At 47.8% G+C, this 27,568-nt stretch overlaps 2 protein-coding genes across 8 annotated transcripts in view; one reads left to right on the top strand and one right to left on the bottom strand.

Moving 5' to 3' along the window:
• LOC310851730 (phospholipase A2 inhibitor 25 kDa subunit-like) overlaps window positions 1-27,568 on the top strand; it is a 1,159,037-nt gene that overhangs the window by 89,253 nt on the left and 1,042,216 nt on the right. The gene's annotated exons all lie outside the window — the stretch shown is intronic.
• Window positions 1-27,568, bottom strand: part of LOC310851617 (phospholipase A2 inhibitor and Ly6/PLAUR domain-containing protein-like) — a 309,684-nt gene that overhangs the window by 133,387 nt on the left and 148,729 nt on the right. For 2 of the 7 annotated variants that reach the window (XM_083754202.1, XM_083754201.1), the window contains exon 1: window positions 24,741-24,791. In XM_083754202.1, the coding sequence (XP_083610328.1) occupies window positions 24,741-24,789 (49 nt within the window). In that variant the 5' untranslated portion in view covers window positions 24,790-24,791. Of the gene's footprint in view, window positions 1-17,552; window positions 17,892-18,974; window positions 19,213-21,146; window positions 21,297-23,448; window positions 23,572-24,740; window positions 24,793-27,568 lie in introns of those variants that run through there. The other 5 variants (XR_014567779.1, XR_014567778.1, XR_014567780.1 and 2 more) reach the window with 5 other exon arrangements.

The following is a 27,568-nucleotide window of genomic DNA, read 5'->3' as shown; positions in this document are numbered from 1 at the left end:
GCCTGTTTGGGGGCTGGGGTCGGGGGAAGCTCGAGCTTCCCCCGTCCCAGCCCCGTGCCTGGGGGGAAAATAATTTTCCCCCCTTTATTTCTCCCCCAAAAAACTGGGTGCGCCCTATGGTCCGGTGCGCCCTATGGTGCAAAAAATATGGTAGTTATTTTTTGGGGGGAAAATAAAGAAAAAAAAATTATTTCCCACTCCCCCAAGGCACGAGGCTGGGGTGGGCGAAGCCCGAGCTTCCCCCAACCCCAGCCCCCAGAATAGGCTGTTCTCTGCAAGCCGTGGGAGCCCTCCTGCAGCTTGCGCGGAGCTACCCGAAGCCCCGACGCGACTGCTCAGCGCGCCGGGACTTCGGGATAAGAGGCAGCGCTGCGCAAGCCAGGGGAGCCATCCCGCGGCTTGAGCAGCGCTGCCTCTTATCCCGAAACCCCGGCGCGCTGAGCAGTTGCTTCAGGTAGCTTTGGGATAAGAGGCAGTGCTGCGCAAGCCAGGGGAGCCCTCCCACAGCTTGCGCAGAGCTACCGAAGCTCTGGCGCGACTGCTGAGTGCACCGGGGCTTCGGGATAAGAGGCAGCGCTGCGCAAGCCGGGGGAGCCATCCCACAGCTTGCACAGAGCTACCCGAATCCCCGGCACGACTGCTGAGCACGGATAAGAGCCCTCCCGCGGCTTGCGCAGCGCTGCCGCTTATCCCGAATAACCGGCGCAACTGCTGAGTGCGCCGGGACTTTGTGATAAGAGGCAGTGCTGTGCAAGCCGGGGGAGCCATCCCGCGGCTTTCGCAGAGCTACCCAAAGCCCCGGCGCGACTGCTCAGTGTGCCGGGACTTCGGGATAAGAGGCAGCACTGCGCAAGCCTCTTATCCTAAAGCCCTGGCGCGCTGAGCAGTCACTTCGGGTAGCTTCGGGATAAGAAGCAGCGCTGTGCAAGCCGGGGGAGCCATCCCGCGGCTTGCGCAGAGCTACCCGAAGCCCCGGCGCGACTGCTGAGTGCGCTGGGACTTCGGGATAAGAGATAGCTTCCTGAAGCCTGGAGAGGGAGAGGGGTCGGTGCACACCGACCCCTCTCGCTCTCCAGGCTTCAGCGAAAGCCTGCATTTGCCCCATAGGACACACACACATTTCCCCTTCATTTTTGGAGGGGAAAAAGTGCGTCCTATAGGGCGAAAAATACGGTATACCCCTTTCTACTAATTTCCTTTGTATCACTGTGTCATTTGTATCTGCTTATTCTAACAGAATTTCTAAGGACTGGAGTACAGTAATATGTGTGTAATCACCTTTAACAAGATGTGGCATTTTTCCTCCCCATTTATATTCAATGTTTCATTATTTAGGCAACCCCCTCACACTGAAAAGAGAGAGAGAGAGAGAGAGAGAGAGAGAGAGAGAGAGAGAGAGAGAGAAGGCAATGCTAAGATATCGCAACTGTGTGATGGTATGAAAGCATTGGTTCAAGCTTTAAATATAAAATAAAAGGCTTAATGTGCTGCAAGACTTGGGAGGGGGGATCTCAACCTGGTGGAGAAGTGGACATATCACAGGATGAGAGGCTGGGTGAGAAAAGGAAAGCTCTAAGGTGAAAATGGGGAGGGCCTGGCATTGGGAGGCAAGGAGTGTGCTTGCGACTTGTCAATGCTGTGACTTGTTTCCAAAGCATTTTGAGGATGAAATTTCTTGCTTCCACTGGGAACTTTACTCCACTGTTTCAGCATATGATGTTATAGAATACTAAGGTTAAAAGCCCAAATGAAAAGAAAGAGAGATGTTAATGGACTAAGTAAATTTATGTGAAACTAGTTTTGAAAAACTGCTACAATGATGTATATGGAAACTCAGCCAGGGGGATTCGAGGAAGTCACCCAACAATGATAACCAAAGTGGAATTTTTACAGTTAGGATATATGTTTGTTTGTTTGCTTGCTTGTTTTTTGATGTTTTCTTTTTAAGTTTGTTATAAATTTGGAAAATGAATAAGAAAAAAAAAATGGGGGGGGGGAATCAAAGTATAGTGAGCATGTTAATGGTTTTGTCTGTTTTCGCATCTCTGTGTTAGATAATGCTTATTTTTCCAATTAAAAGACTAACCAGAACCAGCTCAAGGGTCATTTTGGAGGATACTGGGATATAATAGTTGGGTTGTAAGGCACATATCTTAACATCCAGCAAGAATATGGATTGAAGGGGCAGTGGGACTGTGCAGGGACTGTTATTTATACCCCGCCCATCTGGCTGAGTTTCCACAGCCACTCTGGGCGGCTCCCCTAATCAAATGTTAAAAACAGTACAGCATTACATATTAAAAACTTCCCTGAACAAGGCTCCCTGCAGATGTCTTTTAAAGATAGGATAGCTGCTTATTTCCTTCACATCTGAAGGGAGGGTGTTCCACAGGGTGGGTACCACTACTGAGCTCAATACATCTCTCCCCCCCCCCCCCCCCGTGGAACCTGCCACAGCCATTCTATTGGCTGAGGCCCACTCCCAGGCAGCCCTGACCCTTTCCCTTAAAAAGCAAAATACAATCTTCCCACCTATCAGAAGGAGGATCTAATCCTGCATGCAGCTGCTTCGAGGGACAAGAAGAAGGAAAGGCCTAGCTGGAAAGGCAAGCCATCCCTTCTCAGGAAGAGACAAAGCTGCCTAGTAGGTCCTTCTTTTTCACACTTTCTCCTCATGCATGCCTCTCCGTCCTGCCTGACCCTCCACCCTTTAAGAGCCCCTTATAGTCCTTTGTTGTTCAACCCAACCTGTAGTCATCTGAAGCTGTCCCATCCCATTTGAATGAGGCACAGGTCCTTTGAGTACTGCTGATTGACTAAGGATCCAGGCCTTGGCCAAATCCAGTGCACAGCCCTAACATGTTAATTATTAAGTAGTGGGTTGACATAGCAGACGGCACAGAGATTTCTCCAAGTAGTTCTTTATAAGTAAGGTGGAACTGAACTGAACTGAACTGAATAGCTCAGCCGGCCTGCTTTTAAAGGCAGCCAGCTGTCAACATTGTAACAACAACACCCCAGGGTTACTTACTGCTGAGAGTTGCATTGTTACACATTTCAGTGTTGCAGCATTGCATCTTTATCCCAAAAAAATTACCGTATTTTTCGCCCTATAGGACGTATTTTTCCCCCTCCAAAAATGAAGGGGAAATCTGGGTGCGTCCTATGGGGTGAATGCAGGCTTTCGCTGAAGCTTGGAGAGCGAGAGGGGTCGGTGCGCACCGACTCCTCTCGCTCTCCAGGCTTCAGGAAGACATCTGCAGCCTAGGCAGCCCTGCGGGAGGTCCCGCAGGGCTGTCTAGGCTGCGGATAGCAGCCTGCTTCCCGGAGCGTCGGGCGCCCTGAAAGCAGAGGGCCCGGCGCTTCGGGAACACATCCACAGCCTAGGCAGCCCTACGGGAGGTCCCGCAGGGATGGCTAGGCTGCGGATAGCAGCCTGCCACCTGGCGCGCGGGGCACCCTGAAGCAGAGCGCCCCACGCGCCAGACAGACATGGGCCAGCCCCACAAGCTCGGGGGACAGCAGGGAGGCGCAGCGCCGCCATCCCGCTGTTCCTCGACCTGGTTCGGTTTCTCCAACCTGCAAATGTAGCAGTGATGTTGGAACAGATGGTCAAGTGAGCACCACCATCCCACCCAGAATTGCCCCAAGGCATTTTGGCACCTGAGGCGAACCACAAAATGGCACCCACACGCTCCTGGGTAGAAGGGGTGGGTGATTCAGGAACAAGCAAGGGGATCATGTCAGCCTTAACCAATGGTTGAAGTAGGAACCAAAGTTCATCAGGGTGGAGGGGCCCACTTTGAATCAAACTGGGTAACTGAAGCCTATTTTAAGAAGTGAACAACAGGAATACTTCCTTTCTGTTGTTTCCTTCCTCACCGTTTTATAACTGAGAATTATTTCAAAATTACTTGAAGGGGGATAAGGAGCCATGAAGGTGTGAAGCACCTTCATTTCCCATCCCAGTTGCTCAGCTTTTGAATAGTTTCTGTGAAAGGACTCTCAATTTTAATGTAATTTATGTCAAAGGGGATACAGTGGTGCCTCGCAAGATGAAATTAATTTTTTCTGCAAGTCTTTTCGTCTTGCGAGTTTTTCGTCTTGCGAAGCACGGTTTCCCATAGGAATGCATTAAAAATCAATTAATGCGTTCCTATGGAAACCGCCTTCAGACCAGGTCCGGGGACAGTCTGTCCCCCGACCTCTTCTGAAGGCCGACGGGGGGCAAAAGTCTTTGCTTCCCCCCCCCCCGCCTGCCTTCCCGGGACAGCGGAGACTTCTCCACTGTCTCGGGGCGATCTTAAAATGCTGGCGGGCGGCAGCGAACCCTTCGCTGCCGCCCGCCAGCATTTTAAAAACCCCGGGACAGCGGAGGACTTCTCCGCTGTCCGGGGCAATCTTAAAATGCTGGCGGGTGGCAGCGCTGCCACCCGCCAGCATTTTAAAATCGCCCCGGGACAGCGGAGGAATTCTCCGCTGTCCCGGGGCGATTTAAAAACCCCGGGAAGGCAGGCAGGGGGGACAAAGACTTTTGCCCCCCGCCCACCTTCAGAAGAGGTCCAGGACCTCTTCTGAAGGCGGGCGGGGGGCAAAAGTCTTTGCTCCCCCCCGCCTGCCTTCAAAAGCGCTTCCCTGCTATCCCGGACTGCTTTTAAAATGCTGGCGGTGGGGAGCAAAGCCTTTCGGCCCCCGCCGGCCTTCCTGGACCTCTTCTGAAGGCCGGAGGGGGGGGGAAAGGCTTTGCTCCCCACCGCTAGCATTTAAAAGAGGTCCCCGGAGATTTCCCTATGGGCTTTCTTCTTGCGAAGCAAGCCCATAGGGAAATTCGTTTTGCGAAGCGCCTCCAAAACGGAAAACCCTTTCGTCTAGCGGGTTTTTCGTCTTGCGAGGCGTTCGTCTTGCGGGGCACCACTGTATTGAGATTACAGTCATACCTCAGGTTGAAGTTGCTTCATGTTGAGCATACTTGGTGTTGGGTTTTACTGAATTAGAATAAACAATATACTTTTTCTGTTCTTCCAGGCCACTAATCAAAGTGCAATGAAAGCCTCAAGGTACTGCTCAGGTGACTCCTCAGCTGGCAAAGCTAGACATACCTCAGGGCTGTTGAAAGGTGCCAGGGACACACTGGAAGGCACTGAATAGAATACAATGACTCCAAGATGATTACTGAGAGCTGATTAAATAATTTCCTGGAACTTTGCCCCGCCTTGTTCTAATTGCGCCAGATTGTTGGGACAGGGAAAGATACTTTGACTAACCTGTTCTATTTGGTGATGACTCTCCTTAGCCACATTGTCTTGAATTGAAGCCAACTCATTCTAACAGGGATCCCATAGTAATCTGTTGAGATGCTGGACTTGAGGGGTGATTGCCCTGATCCAGCATGCTCACCTTATGCTTAACTGGTGAAAGAGGAGGATTTGCGGTACCGAATTTGAAACTGTACTACGAGGCTTCATGCCTCTGTTGGATTAAAGAATGGATTATCATAAAAAATACTGACCTGTTAGATCTAGAAGGCTTCAATACCAGATTCGGATAGCATGCATATTTGTGGCACAACAAAGTAAAAGTACACATAGGATTCTCCAATCATATTATCAGAGGACCATTGATAGAGGTATGGGAAAAAAACAAAAAATTACTTGAAAGAAACACTCCCTGGTGGCTGTCACCAATAGATATTTTAACAACCAAAAAAGTAAATATAGAAGGTGAAAGATGGACATATGAAGACTTGTTGGTTAGAACAGAGAAAGGTTGGAAAATGTTGGGTGTAGTGAAGGGTTAACCTTCTGTGCCTCAAGCCTGAGAGAAGGCGCTTACAAGGGAAGTAAACCAGGACATGACGAAAGCAGCTTGGAATTCTGTGAACTGAGTGAAAAGTGAAAGCAGCTTTTTTGTGGAGCTGCAGAGGGAGAAGATGCAGCTTAAATCAGATGGAAGTTCTTGTTTATAAATATGCTACTTTTGAGCAAATAAAATGATATTAGGACAGAAGAAACGTGTGGGACTTGTTCACTGCCCTTTCACACACAGACGCTGTGTAATTCTGCTAATTGCTTTACGACCGCTCCAAAGCCACACTGCGTAAACAGAAGCTGCAGAGACTCACAGGGGAGCTTGGCTGGGCGCCAAACAATAAAGCTTATGAATAATTAGGAGATAATTTAACGAGTTGGTTACAATTCCATCAAATTAATGCACTGTGGACAGAAGATAAAAAGATTGGGATGAACGAAAAAAAATCCAGATTTCAGATAGAAATATTGGAAGGAAATCCAAAACTTTTATCAAAAATGTATAACCAATTGTTAGAATGGGATACAAAGGACGAGGAGATAAAAGAAGTCATGGTGAAGTGGGCGATAGACCTGGGATATAATTTGAAATATGATAGTTGGATAAAGCTCTGGAATAAAGATATGAAGTTTACAGCGTGTGTCGCTGTCAGGACTGCCGCTAGGTCCCAGCTCACAGAGGACCAACGCCCAGTGGATATTATATACAAAAGTCTTTATTAAAGTTTAGTTTCCATTTCCAAGCTCTGGGCGCGCAGGCCCACGTCTTAACGCTAGACCGGCTAAGTCCCCTCTGACTCACTGCTCCACCCACACCAGTTTAAGATTCTAGCCCGGCTCCACCTCTTGCGCTGCTCTTTCCTGCGTTGGGTCCTTCTGCCCTCTGGGGTTCCCTCCTTCCTGGACTCCTCTGACGCGGAGCCTCCTGAGTCTTGCCCCTCCCTCCGGCGGGCTTTAGGACCTGGCTCCCTTCCCGGGCTCCCCGCTGTGCCGCGCTCCTGTACATTTGAACTTGGCGCGCGCGCCCAGCCGGTGACTTTCCTTCTGACCGTTTCCCCGCTTCCTGATGTGGGTGTTGCCAAACCTGACTCCTCTCCTCCCTCTGGTGGTGAGGACACTGGTCCCGACTCCTGGGACTCCCCCTCCCCACTGCGCTCTGGTGGAGACGCTGGCCCTGATCTCCAGCTGCTGTTCAGAGACTCCCCGCTGGCCCCTCCCTCTTGAGGTTTCTCCCTTGGAATCTCCCTTGCTCTGGCCACCGGCGCTCCCTTCTGTGAGTCCTCCGATTCGCTAGAGAGGCTTGTGGAATAACTCTGGCCACTGTCACTGCCTGCGCCCCCCTCGTACTCCTCCTCCTCACTCTCCATTTGCTCCCCCTCCTGTGTCTCTCCTTCTGAGCCCCTGACATCCATCCCCCCCTCGAAGCCCCCCCTTCCCCCCTCCCCCTCTTCCGGTGCGGGTTCCGGGTGCTCCATTGTTGTAGGGGTGAGTCCAGGATACAGCTCGTCCCCTGAGGCTTGCAACCATCGAGATAAGTCCGGGAAGTCCCCCATGGGCTCGTCGACGACGACCTCCTCCGCTTCCATCTCCTGCGCGGTGTGCTCGAAATCTGCGCTCGACCCCAAATCACCCAAGAGCCCTCCTCCCCCTGTTGTGTGATGGGGGTCCACCTCCCAGGGCCCCTTCGGCATGTCTCTGCGCCAGCCCACTTCGGGTTGGTCCTCCCACCAATAAGATCCCCCCGTGCCAAAACCTGAAAGTGATCCCTCCGGAGAGCTGCCTCCCGGAGCCGAGTCCTCAGCTGACGAGAAACCCCGGAAAGTGCTGGCCGAGAGTGTGGGTGTGAACAAACAATCCTCGAAAAAGCCCGCCGGCATAGGCTTGTGCGGGAAAAGTGTGTGGAATTCTTCCTTGAGCAACTGCTCTTCCACTGCGTAATCCGGGACCCACCTGTTGGCGCTGGCCGGGGTGTCCTCCGTGGCGAGAAGATATTCAATCCCGTCCTCCCCCCACCTTGAGTCTAAAATCTCAGTGGCTTCATTAAGTGGCTCCCCTTTCGGCGACCCCCCTTTCTTGGGCGCTTCTCTGAGCGGGTCTGGCGCCTTCCCGGGTGCTTGAAACCTGTGGGGCTCTCTGTAGGGCGTGAGCACTGATCTATGAAAGACCGGGTGCATTCTGGAACCCTCCGGGAGTGTCAACCGGAAGGCCACTGGGTTGATCTGCGCCTCTACTTGGTAAGGCCCTAGCTGCTTGTGCCCTAGTTTCTTCTTGGCTAACGATCTGGCTGGAACTGCTTGTGCTGCCAACCAGACCCAGTCTCCCACCTGGATGTCCTCCCCAACCCTCCTGTGTCGATCTGCCTGCACTTTGTAAGCCTGTTTTGCCAACTCTAACTGCCTCCTGAGCTGCTCGTGGATCTCCTGCAACTCCGCTGCCACTTCCTCTGCTCCCTGTGGCTCCCCCTCCCGCACTGTGTCCAGACCCGGGAAGGTTCTGGGATGCCTCCCGTAGTTGGCAAAAAATGGGGTCACCCCCGTGGACCCGTGCTTCGTGTTGTTGTAGGCAAACTCGGCCAACGGTAGATAGTCCACCCAGGTCGATGGCTGCTGGTTCGCGTAGCATCTCAGGTACTGCTGCATGATGGCGTTGACCCTTTCCGCCTGCCCGTTAGTTTGCGGGTGTCTCGCCGACGCCAGGCTGACCTTGACGTTCAGAAATCCCATCAGCTTTTGCCAGAAGTTGGAGATGAACTGGCGCCCCCGGTCGGACAAAATAGACCGTGGTAGGCCGTGCACCTTGAACACGTGGTCTATGAACATCTTAGCGGTCTGCTCGGCCGTGGCCACCTTAGCGCACGGAATGAAGTGGGCCATCTTGGTGAACAGGTCCACTACCACGAGCACTGCCGTCTTGCCCCTTGAGCTGGGTAGATCTGTGACAAAGTCCAGGGCTACCCTCTCCCACGGTACGAACGGTGTCTGTAGCGGTTCCAACAGGCCCGCCGGCGGCTGGTGCACAGGCTTAGCCCTTTGGCAGGTGTCGCACCTATTGACATAGTCCGCAACATCCCCCCGCATCTTAGGCCACCAAAAGTCTCTGGCTACTAAGTCCACCGTCTTCTCCTTGCCGAAGTGCCCCGCGCTGGGCGCGTCGTGCAGCTGTTGCAGGACCTTCGCGCGGAGGCTGTCTCCTGGTACGTAGAGGACTCCCTTGCGTAGGAGCAGGCCGTCTCGCACTTGGAATTCGTCGCCCCTCGCCTTGCCACTGCACACCTCCTCCATCTTGGCTCGGGCGAACGAGTCCGTTTGCAGCGCGCGGCGCACCGCGTCCAGGTCCACCGTGGCTGACGCGCATGCCCACGCCTGTGGTGTGAAAATGTGCTTGGCCGCCGCCGGTGCCTCTGCCTCCAGATACTGCGGTTTTCTGGACAGCGCGTCCGCCAAGACGTTGCTGTTTCCTGGGATGTACTCAATTCTGAAGTCGAAATCTGCAAAGAACTCCGCCCAGCGGATGTGTCGCTGGTTCAGGAACCTCGCCGTGCGCCAGTACTCCAAGTTCTTATGGTCTGTGCGGACCTGCACCGTGTGCTTGGCTCCGACGAGGAAGTGCCGCCACGCCTTGAAGGCTGCATGTATGGCCAGCAACTCCCTGTCCCAAATGGTGTAGTTCTGCTCCGCTTTGCTGAGTTTTCTGGAGTAGAAAGCGCACGGCCTCCAGTCCCCCTGGTGGTCTTGCTGCAACAGAACGGCTCCCACGGCCCTGTCTGAGGCGTCCGTCTCCACTCTCATGGGCCTGCTGGGATTTACGTGCAGTAGGTTCTCTTCGGAAGCGAAGAGCTGCTTGAGCTTCTGAAAGGACTGCTCTGCCTGCTCCGTCCAGATGAACCTCTTCTTCTTGGAACTGAGGGTGTCGGTGATGGCCGCTGTCTGCATGGCGAAACCCTTGATGAACTTGCGATAAAAGTTGGCAAAACCGACAAACCTCTGTACTTCCTTCCTATTGCGTGGGCTCTTCCAATCCAGTACTGCACGTACCTTGGCACCGTCCATAGCCAGTCCCTTGTCGGACAGTTTGTAGCCCAAGAAATCCACCTCCGTCTTGTCGAACTGGCACTTCTCCAGCTTGGCGTACAGCCTGTGCTCCCGCAGCCTCTGCAGAACTTCCCTAACATCTCTCTCGTGAGCCTCCGGCGATTCCGAGAAGATTAGGATGTCATCCAGGAAGCAGACGCACTTCTTGTAGAGGAGACCCGCCAAGACATGATGCATGAAGGCTTGAAAGCAGTGGGAACCATTTTTTAATCCAAAAGGCATAACTCTGTATTCATAAGTGCCCAGCGGCGTAAACATGGTTGTTTTCCACTCGTCGCCTTCCCGTACGCGAATGAGATTGTACGCTCCGCGCAGATCCAACTTGGTAAAGATGCGACCCTTCCTCACCGTCGCCAGCAGGTCATCGATCTTGGGCATAGGGAATGCTTCCCGTACGCGAATGAGATTGTACGCTCCGCGCAGATCCAACTTGGTAAAGATGCGACCCTTCCTCACCGTCGCCAGCAGGTCATCGATCTTGGGCATAGGGAATGCTGAGGGCTTGGTCTTGAGGTTCAAGAAGCGGAAATCAACGACCAGCCTCTTTTGGGGCGTGTCCCGTTTCTTTACAAAGAACACGGGACTGCCTCCTGCCGCCTTGGACTCCCGGATGAATCCCCGCTTCAGGTTGTGATCTATGAACTCCCTGAGCTCTTGCAATTCATCCTCAGACATGGAGTACAGTTTCCCCGTCGGGAGCGTCGCCCCGGGCAGGAGGTCGATCTTGCAGTCGTAGGGTCTGTGGGGTGGCAGCTTATCCGCCTCTTTCTCGCAGAAGACCTCCAAAAACTCCTTGTATTTGTTAGGCACCGCTTGCAACATGCCCAAGTTCAGCTGTGGTCCATCCTCGTGCCCCTCATCTTCCAAGTCCGCCAGGATGCAGTGTTCTGCGCAGTAAGAGGAGCCGAAGGTCAGTTGCCGCTGGTACCAAGCTAATGCCGGGCTGTGCCTATCCAGCCAACTCATTCCCAACACTATGGGCGTGTCTGACAGGCGGGTGACGTTGAAGCTGATGACCTCACGGTGGTTTCCAATGCGCATCACCATTGGCGGCGTCTGCTGTAGCACTTGCCCTCCCAGTAGCTCCCTGCCGTCCACTGTGACGACTTTCAGAGGTACCGCCGCTGGCAGAAGGGCTATGCCATGTTGCTGGAGGAACTGCATGTCTATAAAATCTGCATTGCTCCCCGAGTCTACGGTGATGGGAATTTCCACAAGTAGCCCATTGGGGAGCTGAAGGGATGCGGTGAGCTGCACTACTGGTTTGGGTGGGAGGGGGTCGGTGGGCTGTAAGATCCCTGGGGATTGCTTCACTGACTTGTCTGGCTGGTCCCCAGAGACGCCATCTCCAGCCAGACAGTGGAGTTTTCCTGCTGCGACTCCCTCTGCTGAATTGCGTCTCTTACTGTCGCTGCGGCTGCAGTATGCTTGTGAAACCGCTGGGGACACTCTTTTGCCATATGCTGAGCACTGTCGCAGATGTAGCACTTCCTGGTTCCTCTAGGAGGCTTCATCTTGACTGCTCCCGGAGTTAGGGCTCCGACTGTGGAGTGAGCCTTAGCACCACCTATCTCCATCGGCTCCTCTCCCCCTCCCAGCGGAGGCATGGATCGAGCGCGCGCCGCCTCCTTGGGGAAGGGAGGCAGTCGTCTCGCTGGCGTGCGTCCCAAATGCCCTTCCTCCCTGTCCCAAGGGCGTCCTTCCAACCGAACCCCAATGGAGAGTGCCCGTTCCACCACTTCCTTGGTGGTTTGGGGTCTTCCCCCCCTTGCGATCTCATCTTTCACAGCTCCGCTCAACCCCTCCCAGAACAGGTCTCTGACGGCAGGCGATTCTTTCTCCCAGGCTAGTACATTCACCAATCCGAAAAAACGTGAATGATATTGCCTCACAGTGGCTTTACCTTGTCTTAGTCCGTGAATCTCCCTCCTAGCGATATCCACATCAATCTCAGATAAAAAACACGCATCCATCACTTTAATGAAGGCAGCCGCATTTTGGAGGGCTGGATCCTTGTCTCTCCATAGATTGCGCAGCCACGATTTTGCCTCCCCCCGCAAATGCGAAATAATAAATCCCACTTTCTCTCCCTCATTTTTAAAGTCTTTGTCAAGCAGCTGCAATGTATAAATCACATCTGCTCTGAAGTTAGGATACTCCTGCAGGTCCCCATTGAAGTGAGATACCAGGCTCCCTCCTCTGTTTCCCAGCCCAATCCCTTCTGGTCTGGTGGCTGGTAGCCTCTGTGTACTTAGCACTTCTAACCTGCTTCGCAGATCCTGGCAGGCAGCAGCTGCTTCCTGTTCTTTCTTTCTGGAAGCCGCAATTTCTGCAGTCAACTGCGTCACTGCGTTTTGCAAACTCGCTATCCTCTCTTCGGTAGTCATTTCCCTGTTTTTCGTGAGCTCGCGAAGCACCAATCTTCACCCCTCGCTGCTTTCCCGCACTCCACGAGGTTGCAAAATTGGTGAAAATGGAGAGGGGACTTACTGTCAGGACTGCCGCTAGGTCCCAGCTCACAGAGGACCAACGCCCAGTGGATATTATATACAAAAGTCTTTATTAAAGTTTAGTTTCCATTTCCAAGCTCTGGGCGCGCAGGCCCACGTCTTAACGCTAGACCGGCTAAGTCCCCTCTGACTCACTGCTCCACCCACACCAGTTTAAGATTCTAGCCCGGCTCCACCTCTTGCGCTGCTCTTTCCTGCGTTGGGTCCTTCTGCCCTCTGGGGTTCCCTCCTTCCTGGACTCCTCTGACGCGGAGCCTCCTGAGTCTTGCCCCTCCCTCCGGCGGGCTTTAGGACCTGGCTCCCTTCCCGGGCTCCCCGCTGTGCCGCGCTCCTGTACATTTGAACTTGGCGCGCGCGCCCAGCCGGTGACTTTCCTTCTGACCGTTTCCCCGCTTCCTGATGTGGGTGTTGCCAAACCTGACTCCTCTCCTCCCTCTGGTGGTGAGGACACTGGTCCCGACTCCTGGGACTCCCCCTCCCCACTGCGCTCTGGTGGAGACGCTGGCCCTGATCTCCAGCTGCTGTTCAGAGACTCCCCGCTGGCCCCTCCCTCTTGAGGTTTCTCCCTTGGAATCTCCCTTGCTCTGGCCACCGGCGCTCCCTTCTGTGAGTCCTCCGATTCGCTAGAGAGGCTTGTGGAATAACTCTGGCCACTGTCACTGCCTGCGCCCCCCTCGTACTCCTCCTCCTCACTCTCCATTTGCTCCCCCTCCTGTGTCTCTCCTTCTGAGCCCCTGACAGTCGCACTAAGAGAAAACATGGAAAAAATGATGTACAGATGGTACATCACCCCTGTAAAATTAGAAAACATTAATAAGACTGGAGACAAAATGTGCTGGAAGTGCAAAAATAAGGAAGGAAGTTTCTACCACATGTGGTGGACCTGCGAAAAAATTAAAAAGTTTTGGGAGCTTGCTTATAATGAATTAAAATGTTCAAATACACTTTTGTTAAAAAACCAGAAAACTTCCTGCTGGGGATGATTGGTAATGAAATTAAGAAAGAGGACCAGACTTTATTCCAGTATGCAACAACAGCTGCTAGAATATTAATAGCACAAAATTGGAAGTCAATTAGTATCCCAACGGTAAGAGATTGGCAAAGTAAACTATTCGAATACTTAGAACTGGCAAAAGTAACACAAAAAATCAGAGATCAGAAAGAAACAAAGTTTATTAAGGAATGGAATAAATTCATAACATATATTGAAGCAGATTTAAAAAATCTAAAGATCACAATAGGCTAAATATAACCCTCCGACGTTCAGAAGTCTTAAAAATAAACTGCGGAAAAAATCCTTTATTATATAACCCAAAACTGAGGTGGAGGGAAGTCAATTAGTTTTATGTTGTTTTTTGTTCTTAGCTTTTTTTTCCTATTTAGCTGTGTTATTTGGTTTATTTTTTTTGTTTGTGGTGAATTTGTCTTGTGTGCATTGGTGTGTAATGAAAATTAATAAAGAGAATGCAAAAATAAAAAATAAAAAATCCTGCTTTCTGGAATCGCCCAGACATCCTTTGTACCCACAGGTGTCTCCTGGACCTGAGGGGAAGAATTGTTAGCAAGAGCATTGACATCCTAATATTCTGGGAGTGGGTGGGGTGTTTATAATGTAATTCCCACCCCCTGCCCACACTTTGGTTTATTTTTATTTTTAAAACATTTGAATACTGCCCTTCAGCTGTTGATTTCAGGACAGTTTACAAGAGAAATAAACAAAGCACATAATGAAAACCAGATTGACCCCTTCTCACAAACCAATACCCCCTCGCTCTCTGTGGGGTGTTGTTTGTTAGTCACTTTGAGCTGCCCTGGGCAAGATAGCAAGTAATAATTTTAATTAATTGGTCAATGATGATGATGAAGAAGCAAGCAGCGCAAGCATGGCATCCAAAGAGAAACTTGCTTTTGCTGCAGCCCCTGCACACCCAACCTTGCTGGGGTGGGGGCTTGTCCTCCCTCAGGGTGGGGCAAGGACGTCCTTTGCAGGGGCTGCATCCAACATGCGAGGTTTCCTCCGGTAAGGGGCAGGGGCAGGTTTTAAAAAAACCATCTTGTGAGAGGAGCTCACCGGCTGCTTCCCCGATGGGACAGAGGTGGCACAGGGCGGGCGCGTGCAGCATCAGAACATCCCCTCCCATGAGAGGAGATTGGGATGATGCTGCTTGGTTTGTTTCTGGCAGAGGGAGCACAATAGGGAGGGTGAGGCCTCGGCAACAGCGATCCAGCAGAATTCTTTTCACGATCAAACAGTCAATCGCGAGCTACAGGTTGGACATAGTGGAGCTACATGACTGAAAGGGTTGTAGATAACATCTCCTCTTGTAACCTGTTTTCAGTGATCTGACTTCTGAACAGCTATTGTGTCCATTTTAAACACACACACACACACACACACACACCTCTTTTTTCTCTTTTCTTTCTCCTCCCTCCCTTCCTTCAGTCTTTCTCTTTTTACTGTTTCTCATACTTCCCTCTTTATTTAACCTCCTTTCCTACTTTTATGATATTCTAGCTTTTATACATCCTAGCAACATCAACATTGCTATTAATTTTGTTTTAAATATACCTCCTTCTACTCATTTCCTTTCTATGGGTGTGTCTTTTGTATTTGCTTATACTAACAGAATTTCTAAAGTATGAATTAAAGTTATACTAACAGAATTTCTAAAGGATGAAGTAAAGTTATATGTGTGTAATCACATCTAAGAAAATGTGGCATTTCCCCTCTCCATTCATTTTCAATGTTTCATTAATTAGGAAACCCCTTGCACTAAAAAAAAGGGGGTCACAAAGATGAGGTAATGCTAAAATATCTCAATCGCATGATGATATGAAACATTGGTCTGGGCTTATAAAATAAAATAAAATGCTTAATGTGCTGCAAATGGTGGTGGTGGGAAATCTGAACCTGGTGCCAGTAACAAGGTGGAGAGGTGGAGAAGTGGGCATCTCCCAGGGTGAGAGGCTGGGTGAGAAAAAGGAAAGGTCCAAGGTGAAAATGGGGAGGGCCTGTCATTGGGAGCCGGGGAATGTGCTTGTGACTTGTCAATGCTGTGACTTGTTTGCAAAGCATTTTGAGCATCAAATTGCTTGCATCCACTGGGAACCTGACTCAGCTGTTACAGCAGATGAAACTCAAGGGGTGTCCAGAGCACTGTCTAGCCCTGATGTGTTGGATGAGTTTCAATTAGTAAGATTCAGGGACATTGCCCCTTGCCCCTCTTGTCTGAGGAAAAGTAGCAGAGAGGGGACAGCTGACTGGGTCTGGGAGGTGATTAATGCCTCCTTGAAAGAGGGGGTGGTCCCTATCTACTTGAAGGAGGCAGTGGTGTGCCATCATCACAGATTGGGTTACGTGGATCCCCCCCCCCAAGTTATTTCATAGTGGCCCTTGGAGGTGGGACATCTGAGATGGGACTTTTGGGGTGCAGTGTAATATGACATCTTCAATCAAACTCTAGAGGGGTGTGGCATAACCAATAGACAGGAGGTAGTATACTAATACTACTGATGCCTGTTGTATGCAGGACCAAAGTATCCTGCCAGGATGCTCAATCAGAGGAACTGGGGGGCAGTGTCTATGGCACCCTGTCTGAAGGCAACTAGGAGAGACAGACAGACCAGTTGCCATGCTCATCAACTTTGGGAGGGACCGGCTCCCTCAGGCATTTTATGAGGGGGGGGGTGAAGACCCCTTGCCACCTTGGAGTTGCCTCCTATGTAAACTGGTGTTTGTTCAGTGAAGGTCAGAGTGCATATCCTTTCTCTTAGGTATTTATTGATAACATTTAAAAATGGGATGGCGGTTTCAAGGAGATTCAGATTTTTAACAATAGAGAGCCTCCATCTTGGAATAAGATAATACTACAAATTATTGATGATTATGATCTTCCTTGAGATATTCTGAGTGTGTTAGATATTGAGGTGACACCTTGTCATATGAAATTTTCATATTTAGAAGCATAATTTCATGGTCAAATGTGCTCCTTGGAAAGTCTGTCCCAAGACATGTTGGCAGCTGAAGCAAACCACAAAATAGTGCCTCGCCATTCCAGGGAAGAAGAGATAAGTGCAGATCGACATCCGGACCAATGCGAAGGATGAGGAATAAAGATCTCCACAGGAAACAGGATAGGAAAAGACCAGCAGTACCTCCTATTGGCCAAGAGGCCACTGAAGAGGCAACCTGATTGTGGGGGAGGGGCAAATCTGGTCTTTAAGAAGCGCAGTGCGGCTGTTGTTGCCACTGTGCCAGCAGCAGGGGCAAGGAATTCCTTCAAGGCCAGATCTGCTGCCCCTATGGACCCAGCCGCCTAAGATGGTTGCCTCACCTTGCCTCATGGGGGGGGGGGGAGACAGTGCTGCAGCTTCGTATGCCAAAGTACCCATTCAGGCCCCTCACTATGTACGCACATCGCAAATACCAAATGGGGAAAAGCTTTTACAACTCTGTCATAGTTGAAAGCTGCTCTCACCAGATCCCCTATGTCGTTTGCCTATGTAAAGGTAAGAGGCCTGAATATTCACCCAACTACTTACTGGTTTGTTCCATCTATGAGGACTTAAGAGAAGCTTTGTTCAAATATTTAAATCTCCCAATTGAGAGATGGATTGGTTATATGCTGAACTATTTATTAAGGGACAAATCCCCTTACCCCTCTGAAAAATTGATCTGTGTTGCCTTTACAGTTACGATTATAAGGAGAAAAGTTTGTAGGGTTCAGTGCTATTTTCCTAGATTTGCCAGTGCCAGAGTTCACCACGAACTTGTTCCTTGATCTCTTAGAATGGCAATGGCACTAACCTGAGAGGTGCCGGAGCTGAATTCCACTAAACTCTGCCTTAAAATATGCCCTAATTTAAATCTTTCAAAGGAGAAACCTCTTATCTAATGAATCATCTGATTCTAATAATAATTTTCGTTGTGCAATGTGTTAATTTTGTTTTTATTCTGTTTTATGTATTGCGTCTTTCGTAATCGGTGTGGCTAAACCAATAAATGATAATTGCATTTGTATCTGAAAGAAACAGATCTGAGAACCAGCATTTCATTCTCCATAACCATTTATTTTTGCATTGTAATCATCATAATGAAAACTTAACTGTTATTCAATGATACACAACAGGATTCTTTGAAGTTAGAATCCACAATTTCCGTATTCTGACCTCTTTTTCTCTGCCCCTTGCTTCCCTTTACTTCAACCAAAAGCAAAAAAGAAAGAAACAGAGATCCTGAGTCCTGAATTTCATCCTGAGCCTCCAATTCCCCCTCATTGCCATAGATTTTGGAGGTCTACACTGTCCCATTCACTCTTCATTTTCAGGCTGGTCTGAGATTCGTGAAGCATTGTAACAACTTTCTTTGGTAACAGAAAGGACAAAGTTCCCATCTCCGATTATTTTTCTTTGATTTTTCCCGATGGCACAAAAATCTGTTGTTCCACAACCTTGGAAAGTGAAACTGTGGGGCTGAAATGCACCTGGGGGGGGGGGAGAAATGTTGACATTAGTCCTTTACTCAGGGACTAGGAGATGATTCCTGTGATGGTGAATGAGAATTTTAATAAGTTAGTTTTTAAAAAATTAGATCAGATATAATTTAAAATTGCTATTATACCCAAAGGACTTTCAAGACACAAAGATTTTTAATAAACAGGTTATACTTATAAGATATAATGAAATCAGAGAATTTGAAAACAGGCCGAATTGATAAGATTAATTAAATTCTTGTGGGCAGGTGAGTTGCAATAAAATGGGAGGAATTCTATCCCCCCTGCCCCATCTCCCGGGCGTATTAAAAGTCACATGCTACGGCCACACAGCAAGATCTGAAAACAATACTCCCTCCTTGGTGTCTGAACCTTGAGTAAACCTGCCATAAGTCTACAGGGTGATCCAGCAGCAAAAAAAGCTGGAGATGCACGTGATGGTTGGGTGCCAACTGAGGTTCCCTCATTGCCCCACTGTGATCTAAGTATCCAGAGAATCCTCCTTTTATTTTACCATATCTATTTTCATGTGAAACGCATCAAACATAAAGCAGGTGAAAAAGGCGAATCCCAAGAGCCAATCAGGTACTCACCTCAGAATTCTTACTCACCCCTTAAAAGAGAAACTAGCAAAGCCAAGGCTGTAAAGGGTAGCAGAAATAAGAGAAGAAAGAATGTAGGGCAGAAGCATCACAAATGGCCTGGAAATTGCCTCTGTCCTCCTGAGGCAAATCAGCCATATGCCCCTCCCCCATTCATTCCAAATTCCCTCCCAATGTAGCATTATTCCTGAAAAATATGCTGATAGGAAGGTCTCCATCTATTTTATATACACATCTCACTCTGAATCCTCCTTCCGGACAAGCAAGTGGCATTATGAGAGTTAAAGGACACAGACCAGGCAGGCAAAACAATACGGAAGGGTGCAGAGTTGGGTCAGTGAGAAATATGATCCCTCTCATTTTTATAGCAACATGCAAGGGAAAGGGAGGAATGGAGAGAAGAAGACAAGGAGAGAGTCTGCATGACCAAGAATTACTAGGCCTTTTTTCCTTGTCTGAGTAGCAATGTTACCGGTAATGAGAGCTACTTTGGATTGAAAACACTGGGTCTCATTCTCAAGGCAGTTGATGGTCTTCTCACTTTTACACATTATTGTTCCTTTGGAAAAGCAGGATGGGCACTGCAAACCATTTTCAGCCATCATGTTGCGATCAGGAACTGCCAAAATCAAAAGTATAGTGAGCATGTTAATGTTTTTCTCTGTTTTTGTATCTCTGTGTTGTATTAATGGAATCCACCCTAGGGCCTTCCAGTTTTGGTGGGGCAGTTGCAAGTACTCTTGGATAAAATATAATGTAGACACAATCTGGGTTCAGGACTGAGCATGGGACAAAGTCACCATTGTTCTCTGAGATGAATGACCTTTACATAAAGGGGAGTGGGGGAGTGTGAACTTTCTTCCCTTCTCAATCTCTCAGAAGGTTTTCCTGCCATTGATTATGGTGTAGCCTGTATGAAAAGGTATACTCCTAGTCCCTTATCTTTGTACACAGTTTCTGGCTGTCTTTTGCACTTCTGGAATGAACTAACCATCACTTTCTGTGAATTCCCTGAGACTTGCAGGTACAGGGCAGTATATAAATTCAATAAATAATAATAATTAAGAATAACTGCCAGCTTAGTCAGTACTTATTTTGTCAATTAAAAGACTGTCCAGAAACAGTTCAAGGGTCATTTAGGAGGACACCTGGATAAGATAGATGGGCTGTAACCATCTAATTTGGACCATCAAATTGAATGTTATCTTAAAGGGACCATAACCTGTTTATGAGCTGTTCATGCACCTAGGTATCCAATTATATTGCATGAAATATCATTCACGGCTAATTATGCATAGGGAATGTTATAAAGGCATCTTGAAGATTGTATTCTTATCCCCGATTTTTATTTTTATTATTTTACTTATCCACTTGGTTACTTAATGTAGGCAAAGTTCATCAACTGACATAACTGACACTTCTGTAGACACTTCTAAACCCTAGAAAATCAACATGACTCATGTCAGAAGTAATCTACCTCTGAGGCAACCGTTAGGGAAGTGGGTCATTAAAATAGCAGATTAGCACAGCAGCACAACAAAGGAATGGAAGCTGCTCCCTGTGTAGTAATAAAACCAGGATTAGGTTTTATTAGAATATGAGGAATGTGGCCATTCCCAGGAAAAGACAAACTGCCAAGGCAAGGATGCTGCAGTGCCTATGAGAGGGACAGGACATATTCTGGTGGATGTCTTCATTGTAGGCCTCAGGTTGTATATATTTATGCATAACCATATATCATAAAGACACCGGAGTGCATTATGGTTTCCACAGGAAACACAGAGCCTGGGTTACAGCATCCCTGGTATCCATGGAATCTCACATCACTTGACTATAGGGGCGATGTGTAACCATATCTTAACATACAGTAAAAACATGGCTGGGACAAGGGCACTGGCACTGTGCAGGATCAGATCCTCCCACCTATCAGTAGGATGGTCTGATCCTGCATGGTGCTCCTTTGAGGGACAGGAAGAAGGAGAGGCCTGTTTGGAAAGGCAATCTATCCCTTCTCTGGGTGATGTAGCTGCCAAGTAAAAGGTAAAGGGACCCTGACTATTAGGTCAAGTTGCAGACGACTCTGGGGTTGCAATGCTCATCTAAATTTATTGGCCGAGGGTGCCGGCGTTTGTCTGCAACCAGCCTCCGGGTCATCTGGCAGCATGACTAAGCCACTTCTGGCGAACCAGATCAGCGCACAGAAATGCTGTTTACCTTCCCGTCGGAGCAGTGCCTATCTATCTACTTGCACTTCGTGCTTTTGAACTGCTAGGTTGGCAGGAGCAGGGACCGAGCAACGGGAGCTTACCCCATTGCCGGGATTTGAACCGTCGAACTTCTGATCGGCAAACCCTAGGCTCTGTGGTTTAACCCACAGTGCCACCCGTGTCTCTAGCTAGGTCCCTCTTTTTCACAGTTTCTCCTCATGACTGCCTCCCCATCCTGCCTGACTCTCCATCCCTTGAGAGCCCCTAATAGTCCTGAGCTGCTCAACCCAACCTGTAGCCACCTGGGGCTGTCTCACCCCATTTGAATGAGGCACAGATTCTCTAAGTACTGCTGATTGACTAAGGATCCAGGCCATGGCCAAATTCAGTGCAAAACCCTAACATGTTAATGATTCTAAATTGATGCAGAAACGTACGGCTGAGAGTTGCATTGTTACACAGATCAGTCTTGCAGCAGTGCTTCTTCATCTGAAAGAATTTACCATCCCCTGCAGTGAAGCTGTAATGGCCTGGGGAACAGCTTCTGGATGGCAAGCATCTATTCCTAAGTTGGTCTTGGAATTTCACTATGAAAAGAATTTGAAAGAAATATTTAGATATGGAGGTTTATTGCTCCTAAAACACATTCATTGTAATGGTTCCAATTTTCTGTAATGTCTGAATGAGAACCTTTTCAAACAAAGAACATGCAAAATATTATTAAATTCTGCAATCTAAGGTGATGGGCTTTATTAATTTATATATACATACACACACCTATATATCATTGAAAGAAAAATATCAAAATGATTCCACTCATAATACATAAAGCATACAATAAAAACTGTATTAAAAGTAAAGAAACAGATATCAATTAATCAATGGAAAGATGTATTCTGAATGGCTTGTATGAGCCTTGTGGAATACAAATTTTTCTGCAGGTTTAAAAAGATGCTTGCCAAGGATGGGTTGAATAATAGTGAGAGTAGAGAAGCCAATATAACTCAGATGATACTACCCTGGCCTTGCCTAAGTTCCTCTCAGAAGTAATACGAAATAGAAACCTACATACTGTGGATAAAACAATGTGACCACTTTTTAATCTTCTCTGTATTTCTTTTTTATTTTGCTTTTGAAAATGATTTTGTGGGTCTTTCAACCGAAATAAATAATGTTCTTGTTCTTGGCAGAATAAGATGCATTTTCAGCTGAATTTGGGGGAACCACTTGAAGCAGCAATTTTGCAGAGCTATTTCAATGGCTTTTGTTTGATTTTGTCAATGCAAACAGCTAGAAGTCTGTAAAATTTGATAATAAACCCAATTTGCAATGGGGCGTGAATAATTTTGATTGCAACCGTAGTTTGTAAAATACAACCAAAGCTTTCAAAGCTTTATTACGATCATAAAAGGTAAAGGTAAAGGGACCCCTGACCATTAGGTCCAGTCGTGACCGACTCTGGGGTTGCGGCGCTCAGTAAAAGGCATTAAATTTGAAATGAATGTAGAACTTCATTTCAGGTCCAATCTGCAGCATGAAGAATCATGGCTTCTTCTATACTTCTGACAATACATGTGCCATACACTGCATTCTCTCTGCTAGTCGATCACAACCATTTACAGGGCGGGAAAATACTTCCCTGAACTCCTGTTGCCCAACCCAAGATACTTGGCAGAGGTTTAAAGACTGTCTCAAGGCAAATAAAAAAAAAATGTAGCATCAACACTGACAACTGGGAAACACTGGCCTGCAAGCACTCCAGTTGGAGAACAGCCTTTAACAAAGGTGTCATAGGCTTTGAAGAGACTTGAACTCAGGACGCAAGGGAGAAACATGCTAGCAGGAAGGCACGCTTGGCAAATCCACACCTTGATCAACTTGTGAGAGCCAGTGTGGTGTAGTGGTTAAGAGCGGCAGTCACATAATCTGGGGAACCGGGTTCGTGTCTCCACTCCTCCACATGCAGCTGCTGGGTGACCCTGGGCCAGTCACACTTCTGTGAAGTCTCTCAGCCCCACTCACCTCACAGAGTGTTTGTTGTGGGGGAGGAAGGGAAAGGAGGTTGTTAGCCGCTTTGAGACTCCTGAAGGGGAGTGAAAGGCAGGATATCAAATCCAAACTCTTCTTCTTCTTCTTCCTGTCTGGAAACCAATGCCCCCACTGTGGAAGGACATGTGGATCCAGAATTGGCCTCCACAGTCACTTACGGACTCATTGTAAAAACCGTGTTTATGGAAGACAAACTTACTCAGCTACAAGTGATTGCCAAGGAAGAAGACTTGGCAGTGCGCTTCAACTGCACCAACCTCACTGTCCCATTTCCCCTCTCCCTCCAAGTATGTAGCAATGATGTAGGAACAGATGGTCAAGTGAGTGCCACCATCCCACCCAGAATAGCCCCAACGTATTTTGGCACCTGAGGCAAACCACAAAATGGCAACTGCACACTCTAGTGAAGAAGGGGTGGGTGAATATGTACATCAAGATGGAAATCTGATGCTTGTGATCAGGTGATTTTAAATTCCCCATTTTCAAATGTTAGTGATTCCTTACTACAGGATTGGGAAGCTATGATCCTCCAGATGCTGCTGGACTACATCTCCCATCATCTCTGACTGGTGGCCAGGATAGATGAGGCAGATGGGAGTTCTCATTCATCTACAGCTTATGTGACAAAGCTTCCTTACAACTAATTTAGTAATTCCAACAACAAAAGACAAAAAACCAGATAAATCTTACCTAGATTTGTACGCAGAACACTGGCAGCACAGGAATCTTGATCAAATTTACAATATGATCTTAAATAGCGATCATATGTCAGTCCAGTCCTGTTAAATGCCTCTCTGCAGTTCAGAGGCAATGCTGAGGACAGGAGCAAAAGATTAGTTCATGGATTGTTATTGTCATTAACATTATTATTATTTGGTTTTGTGGTTTCCTTCATTTGACACAGAGAAGGAGATGAGAGAGAATTAAATCTTTTAAATGCAATGGGGTTCAAGTTAACAAGATCTTTCAATAAAATGAAATTAGTAAAAGCCATTGGCCAGAACACTGGTTTAATTATTTCCAAGAGGTAAACCCTCCCTGTCCCATGGCCCATTTTTCACTTCAATGCCTTTTTTTCTTCTACTGTTCAATCACAAATTTAGATGTGAGCTTTAGATAAAGGAGCAATGGCCAGATGAGCAGGAGGAAGGCTTACCCCATCATTTAGGCATGAAAAAAAAGCATTGTGGAAACTGGGTACCGTCTGCAGGAAAACTCTGTCCCATCACTTACTAGACCTGTTGGGGAGCAGATTTTGCATTTCAACCAGTTTTAAGCAGAGTTAAATGAATAGGTGAACAGGGTTAGATCCAGGTTGAGAGAGTTAGTCTTTAAGGGTTCTACTAGCTATGCTAGGGCAACTCACCTATGAAAAATGTTGACGATGTTTTTTTTTGTTTTTTGGAGGGGGTTAAGACAGTTAAGGGGGGGGAGAGGAGACATCCTGGAAGCACATACTGTTCTGCATGACATGGACAAAGTGGAAATACAAACATTTTGATCCCTCTCTCGTAAGACTGACAAAGCTATCAACTTGAATGGCCTCACAAAAGGTTTAGGCAAATGATGCAGAATTAGGCTACCAGTGGCTACTAAACATAGTACCTTCAGTTACTAGCATATTTCAAATATCATTTTAAAATTCTATCCATTTTAGTTGCTCTTGGCTTCTAATTTTTTTGATTTATTTGTTTTCTGAACTTGCCTCCAAGCAGCTCTAGGCTGTGTACATGGTTCTCTGCTCCCCATTTTATCCTCACAGGAACCCTGTGAGGTAGGTTAACCTGAGGTATAGTGACTGGTCCAGGATCTCCCAGTGAGCTTTGTGGCTGAGTGGGGATTTGAACCCTGGTCTCCTGGGTCCTTGTCTGACCCTCTAATGTCTACAACACAATAGCTCTCTTAAATTCTGCTCTCTGGATTCCTCTGTCCTCTAAATATTATTACTGTAAAATTTCTCCATCCTACTGGTTCCTACTTACCTGAAGAAAGCAGGGCCAAGAGGAGGCATGTGCTCAGGAGTGCCTTCATCATTCTAGAAAGAGAACTGATGCACATAGAGGCTTACTTGGAGGGAATTATAGTCTACGTGTTTGTGCTGCAGGCAACACTTTGGCATAAAGACATAGAGAAAATTATGAAATTCAAAGCTCACTGTTGAAATTGTCTGAATTATTTCACCACAATCTCATTAGTTGTCAACAGGCACTTTTCAATTTTTTTCTTCTATACAGTTATCGTATTTTTCGTTCTATAGGACACACTTTTTCCCTCCTAAAAAGCATAGAGCGAATGCAGGGTGGAGGCAGCCGGGAAAAGCCCCCAAGAGCCGCTCACAAGCTCCGTGCGCTCTTGTGGGCTTTTCCCCAGGAGGGAGAAGGGACTGACTGGCTGCATCAGTCCCTTCTCCCACCTCGTAGAAAAGCCCACAGGAGCCACACACCCTTTAAAGAGCGTGCAGCTTCTGCCGGTTTTGCGAAAAGACAGCAGAAGCCGTGCAGCCCCTTTAAAGAGCACACGGCTTTTGCAGGGCCACTCTTGGGGGCTTTTCCCCAAGGAGGGACAAGGGACTGACTGGCTGCATCAGTCCCTTCTTGCTCCTCGTAGAAAAGCCGACAGGAGCCGTGCACTCCTTAAAGGGTGTGTGTCTCCTGTGGGCTTTTGCAGGAGATGGGGGAATTCCCCCACCTCCCTCTAAAGCAGGGAGAAGGTCTGGCAGAAGCGCACAGGCTGCACGCTTCTGTCCGCTTCATCCCAAACTGTGGGCTTTTGCGGGAGGTGGGGTAATTCCCCCACCTCCTGCAAAAGAAGGAAGAAGGTCTGGGAGAAGCGCACAGGCTGCCGGCAGCCTGTCCGCTGCTCGCAGAGCTGCGGAGGGGGGGATCATATTTTTTCCCTTGATTTCCCCCTCTGAAAACTAGGTGGGCCCTATGGTCAGGTTCTCAGGAGCTGAGAACAAAAAAAGGCAATGGCAAAGCCCGGAAGCCACCTACAAGAAACCTCCTCAATACAGTCTCCATCTAAGGATTCCTCTTCTAAAGAAGAGAAAAGCCTGGATACTAGATCCATCCCAGCAAGGCTGCGAAGTATAGGATGAACTGTGGTTAAAATGTTGAATTCATATTGCAGCTCAAGTAAGGCTGAGGTAGAAAGCAGAGTGATACCTCTAGATACGAACACTTCTGGCTACGAATGATTCGGGTTACGAACTCCGCTAACCTGGAAGTAGCTGCTCCTGGTTGCAAAGTTTGCCCCAGGATGCGAATGGAAATTGCGGCAGCAGGAGGTCCCATTAGTGAAAGTGCGCCTGAGGATAAGAATGAATTCAGTTCTTAACCAGAGGTACCACTGTAAGATAATGTTACTGCAGGACCACAAACAGCTCCAAATGAGCAACTTGTTCCAAGAAGGCTGCAAAGTCAATTGAGGCCATGTGACCATGCTCATCATTAAAAGTAGAAAAAATAATTCTGATCCAATTCCTCTGTTTTTGCCTTCGCTTACTGAGTTGGAAGGAACAATAAACTTTTTCTCTTCTTCCAGGCTACTAATCAAAGTGCAATCAAAGCCTCAAGGTACTGCTCAGGTAACTGCTCAGCTGGCAAACTAGACATAGCTCAGGGCTGTTGAAAGGTGCCAGGGACACACTGGTAGGCACTTAATAGAATACAGTGACTCTAAGATTATTACTGAGAGCTGATTAAATCATTTTACTGAACTTTGCCCCTCCTTGTTCTAATTGTGTCAGATTGTTGTGAAAGGCAGAGGATACTTTGAGCCAGCTGATTTGTTTAGTGATGACTAGACTTAGCCACATTGTCTTGAACTGAATCCAGCTACGTAGTTGTTTATCCCTGCTTCAAATCCCACCCTCCATTTTCAGAAGACAAGAAGAACCATGCAGTGTAGCAGAATCCTTCTTGGAGTGGCTGATCTGATGTCCATTGGTACAGGACTATCATGACAGGAGGGCAGTCGCCCACTCCCCCTGTTCTCCCTCAGCAACTTGAAACGGTATATCCATCAAATTAATTGTCACTGATATCCTCTTCCATAAATGTGACTAGTCTGCTGTTAGGTCTATCCAACTGTGGCTTTCACTGCTGATGTGGGTTTTCTATAGCTCAGCCAGTAGAGCATGAAACTCTAAATCTCATGATCGAGTCCCATGGGGGGAGTTACAGTGGTTGGACTATATCACTCTTGACGTCCCTTCCAACTCTACAATTCTATGATTAAGTTGAAGAATTTTGCTGATGCAGATTATGCTTCACTTCTTTTCTTTTTTAAAATATTTTTTATTACATTTTCAGTGTTTTGTGATCACAATATCCATACATTAATGCATATGCTCAAACATTGCTCTATCCGAGCATCGACCTCCTCCCGCCCCTTTTTCTGACTTCAGTACGTACCGTATTTTTTGCTCTATAAGACTCACTTTTTCCCTCCTAAAAAGTAAAGGGAAATGTGTGTGCGTCTTATGGGGCGAATGCAGGCTGCGCAGCTATCCCAGAAGCCAGAACAGCAAGAGGGATTGCTGCTTTCACTGCGCAGCGATCCCTCTTGCTGTTCTGGCTTCTGAGATTCAGAATATTTTTTTTCTTGTTTTCCACCTGGTGCGTCTTATAGAGCGAAAAATACGGTAATTACTTTATTCTTAGCATTTCTATAACCTCTTTTTTACCTTCTCTCTTATTTTTATATTTCCCTGTATTAAATGTAAATCAGTTCCTTATATTGCCATTACAAAACATTTCAACTCACAGCTACATATGTTTTCAGATATTTACAATATTCTTTCATATAT

Source organism: Podarcis gaigeae (assembly GCF_964106915.1).
Source record: "Podarcis gaigeae genome assembly, chromosome: 8".
In the NCBI taxonomy this organism is placed as follows: domain Eukaryota; kingdom Metazoa; phylum Chordata; class Lepidosauria; order Squamata; family Lacertidae; genus Podarcis; species Podarcis gaigeae.
The sequence above is the reverse complement of the archived record's forward strand: the minus strand, read 5'-3'. Positions and strand labels throughout refer to the sequence as shown.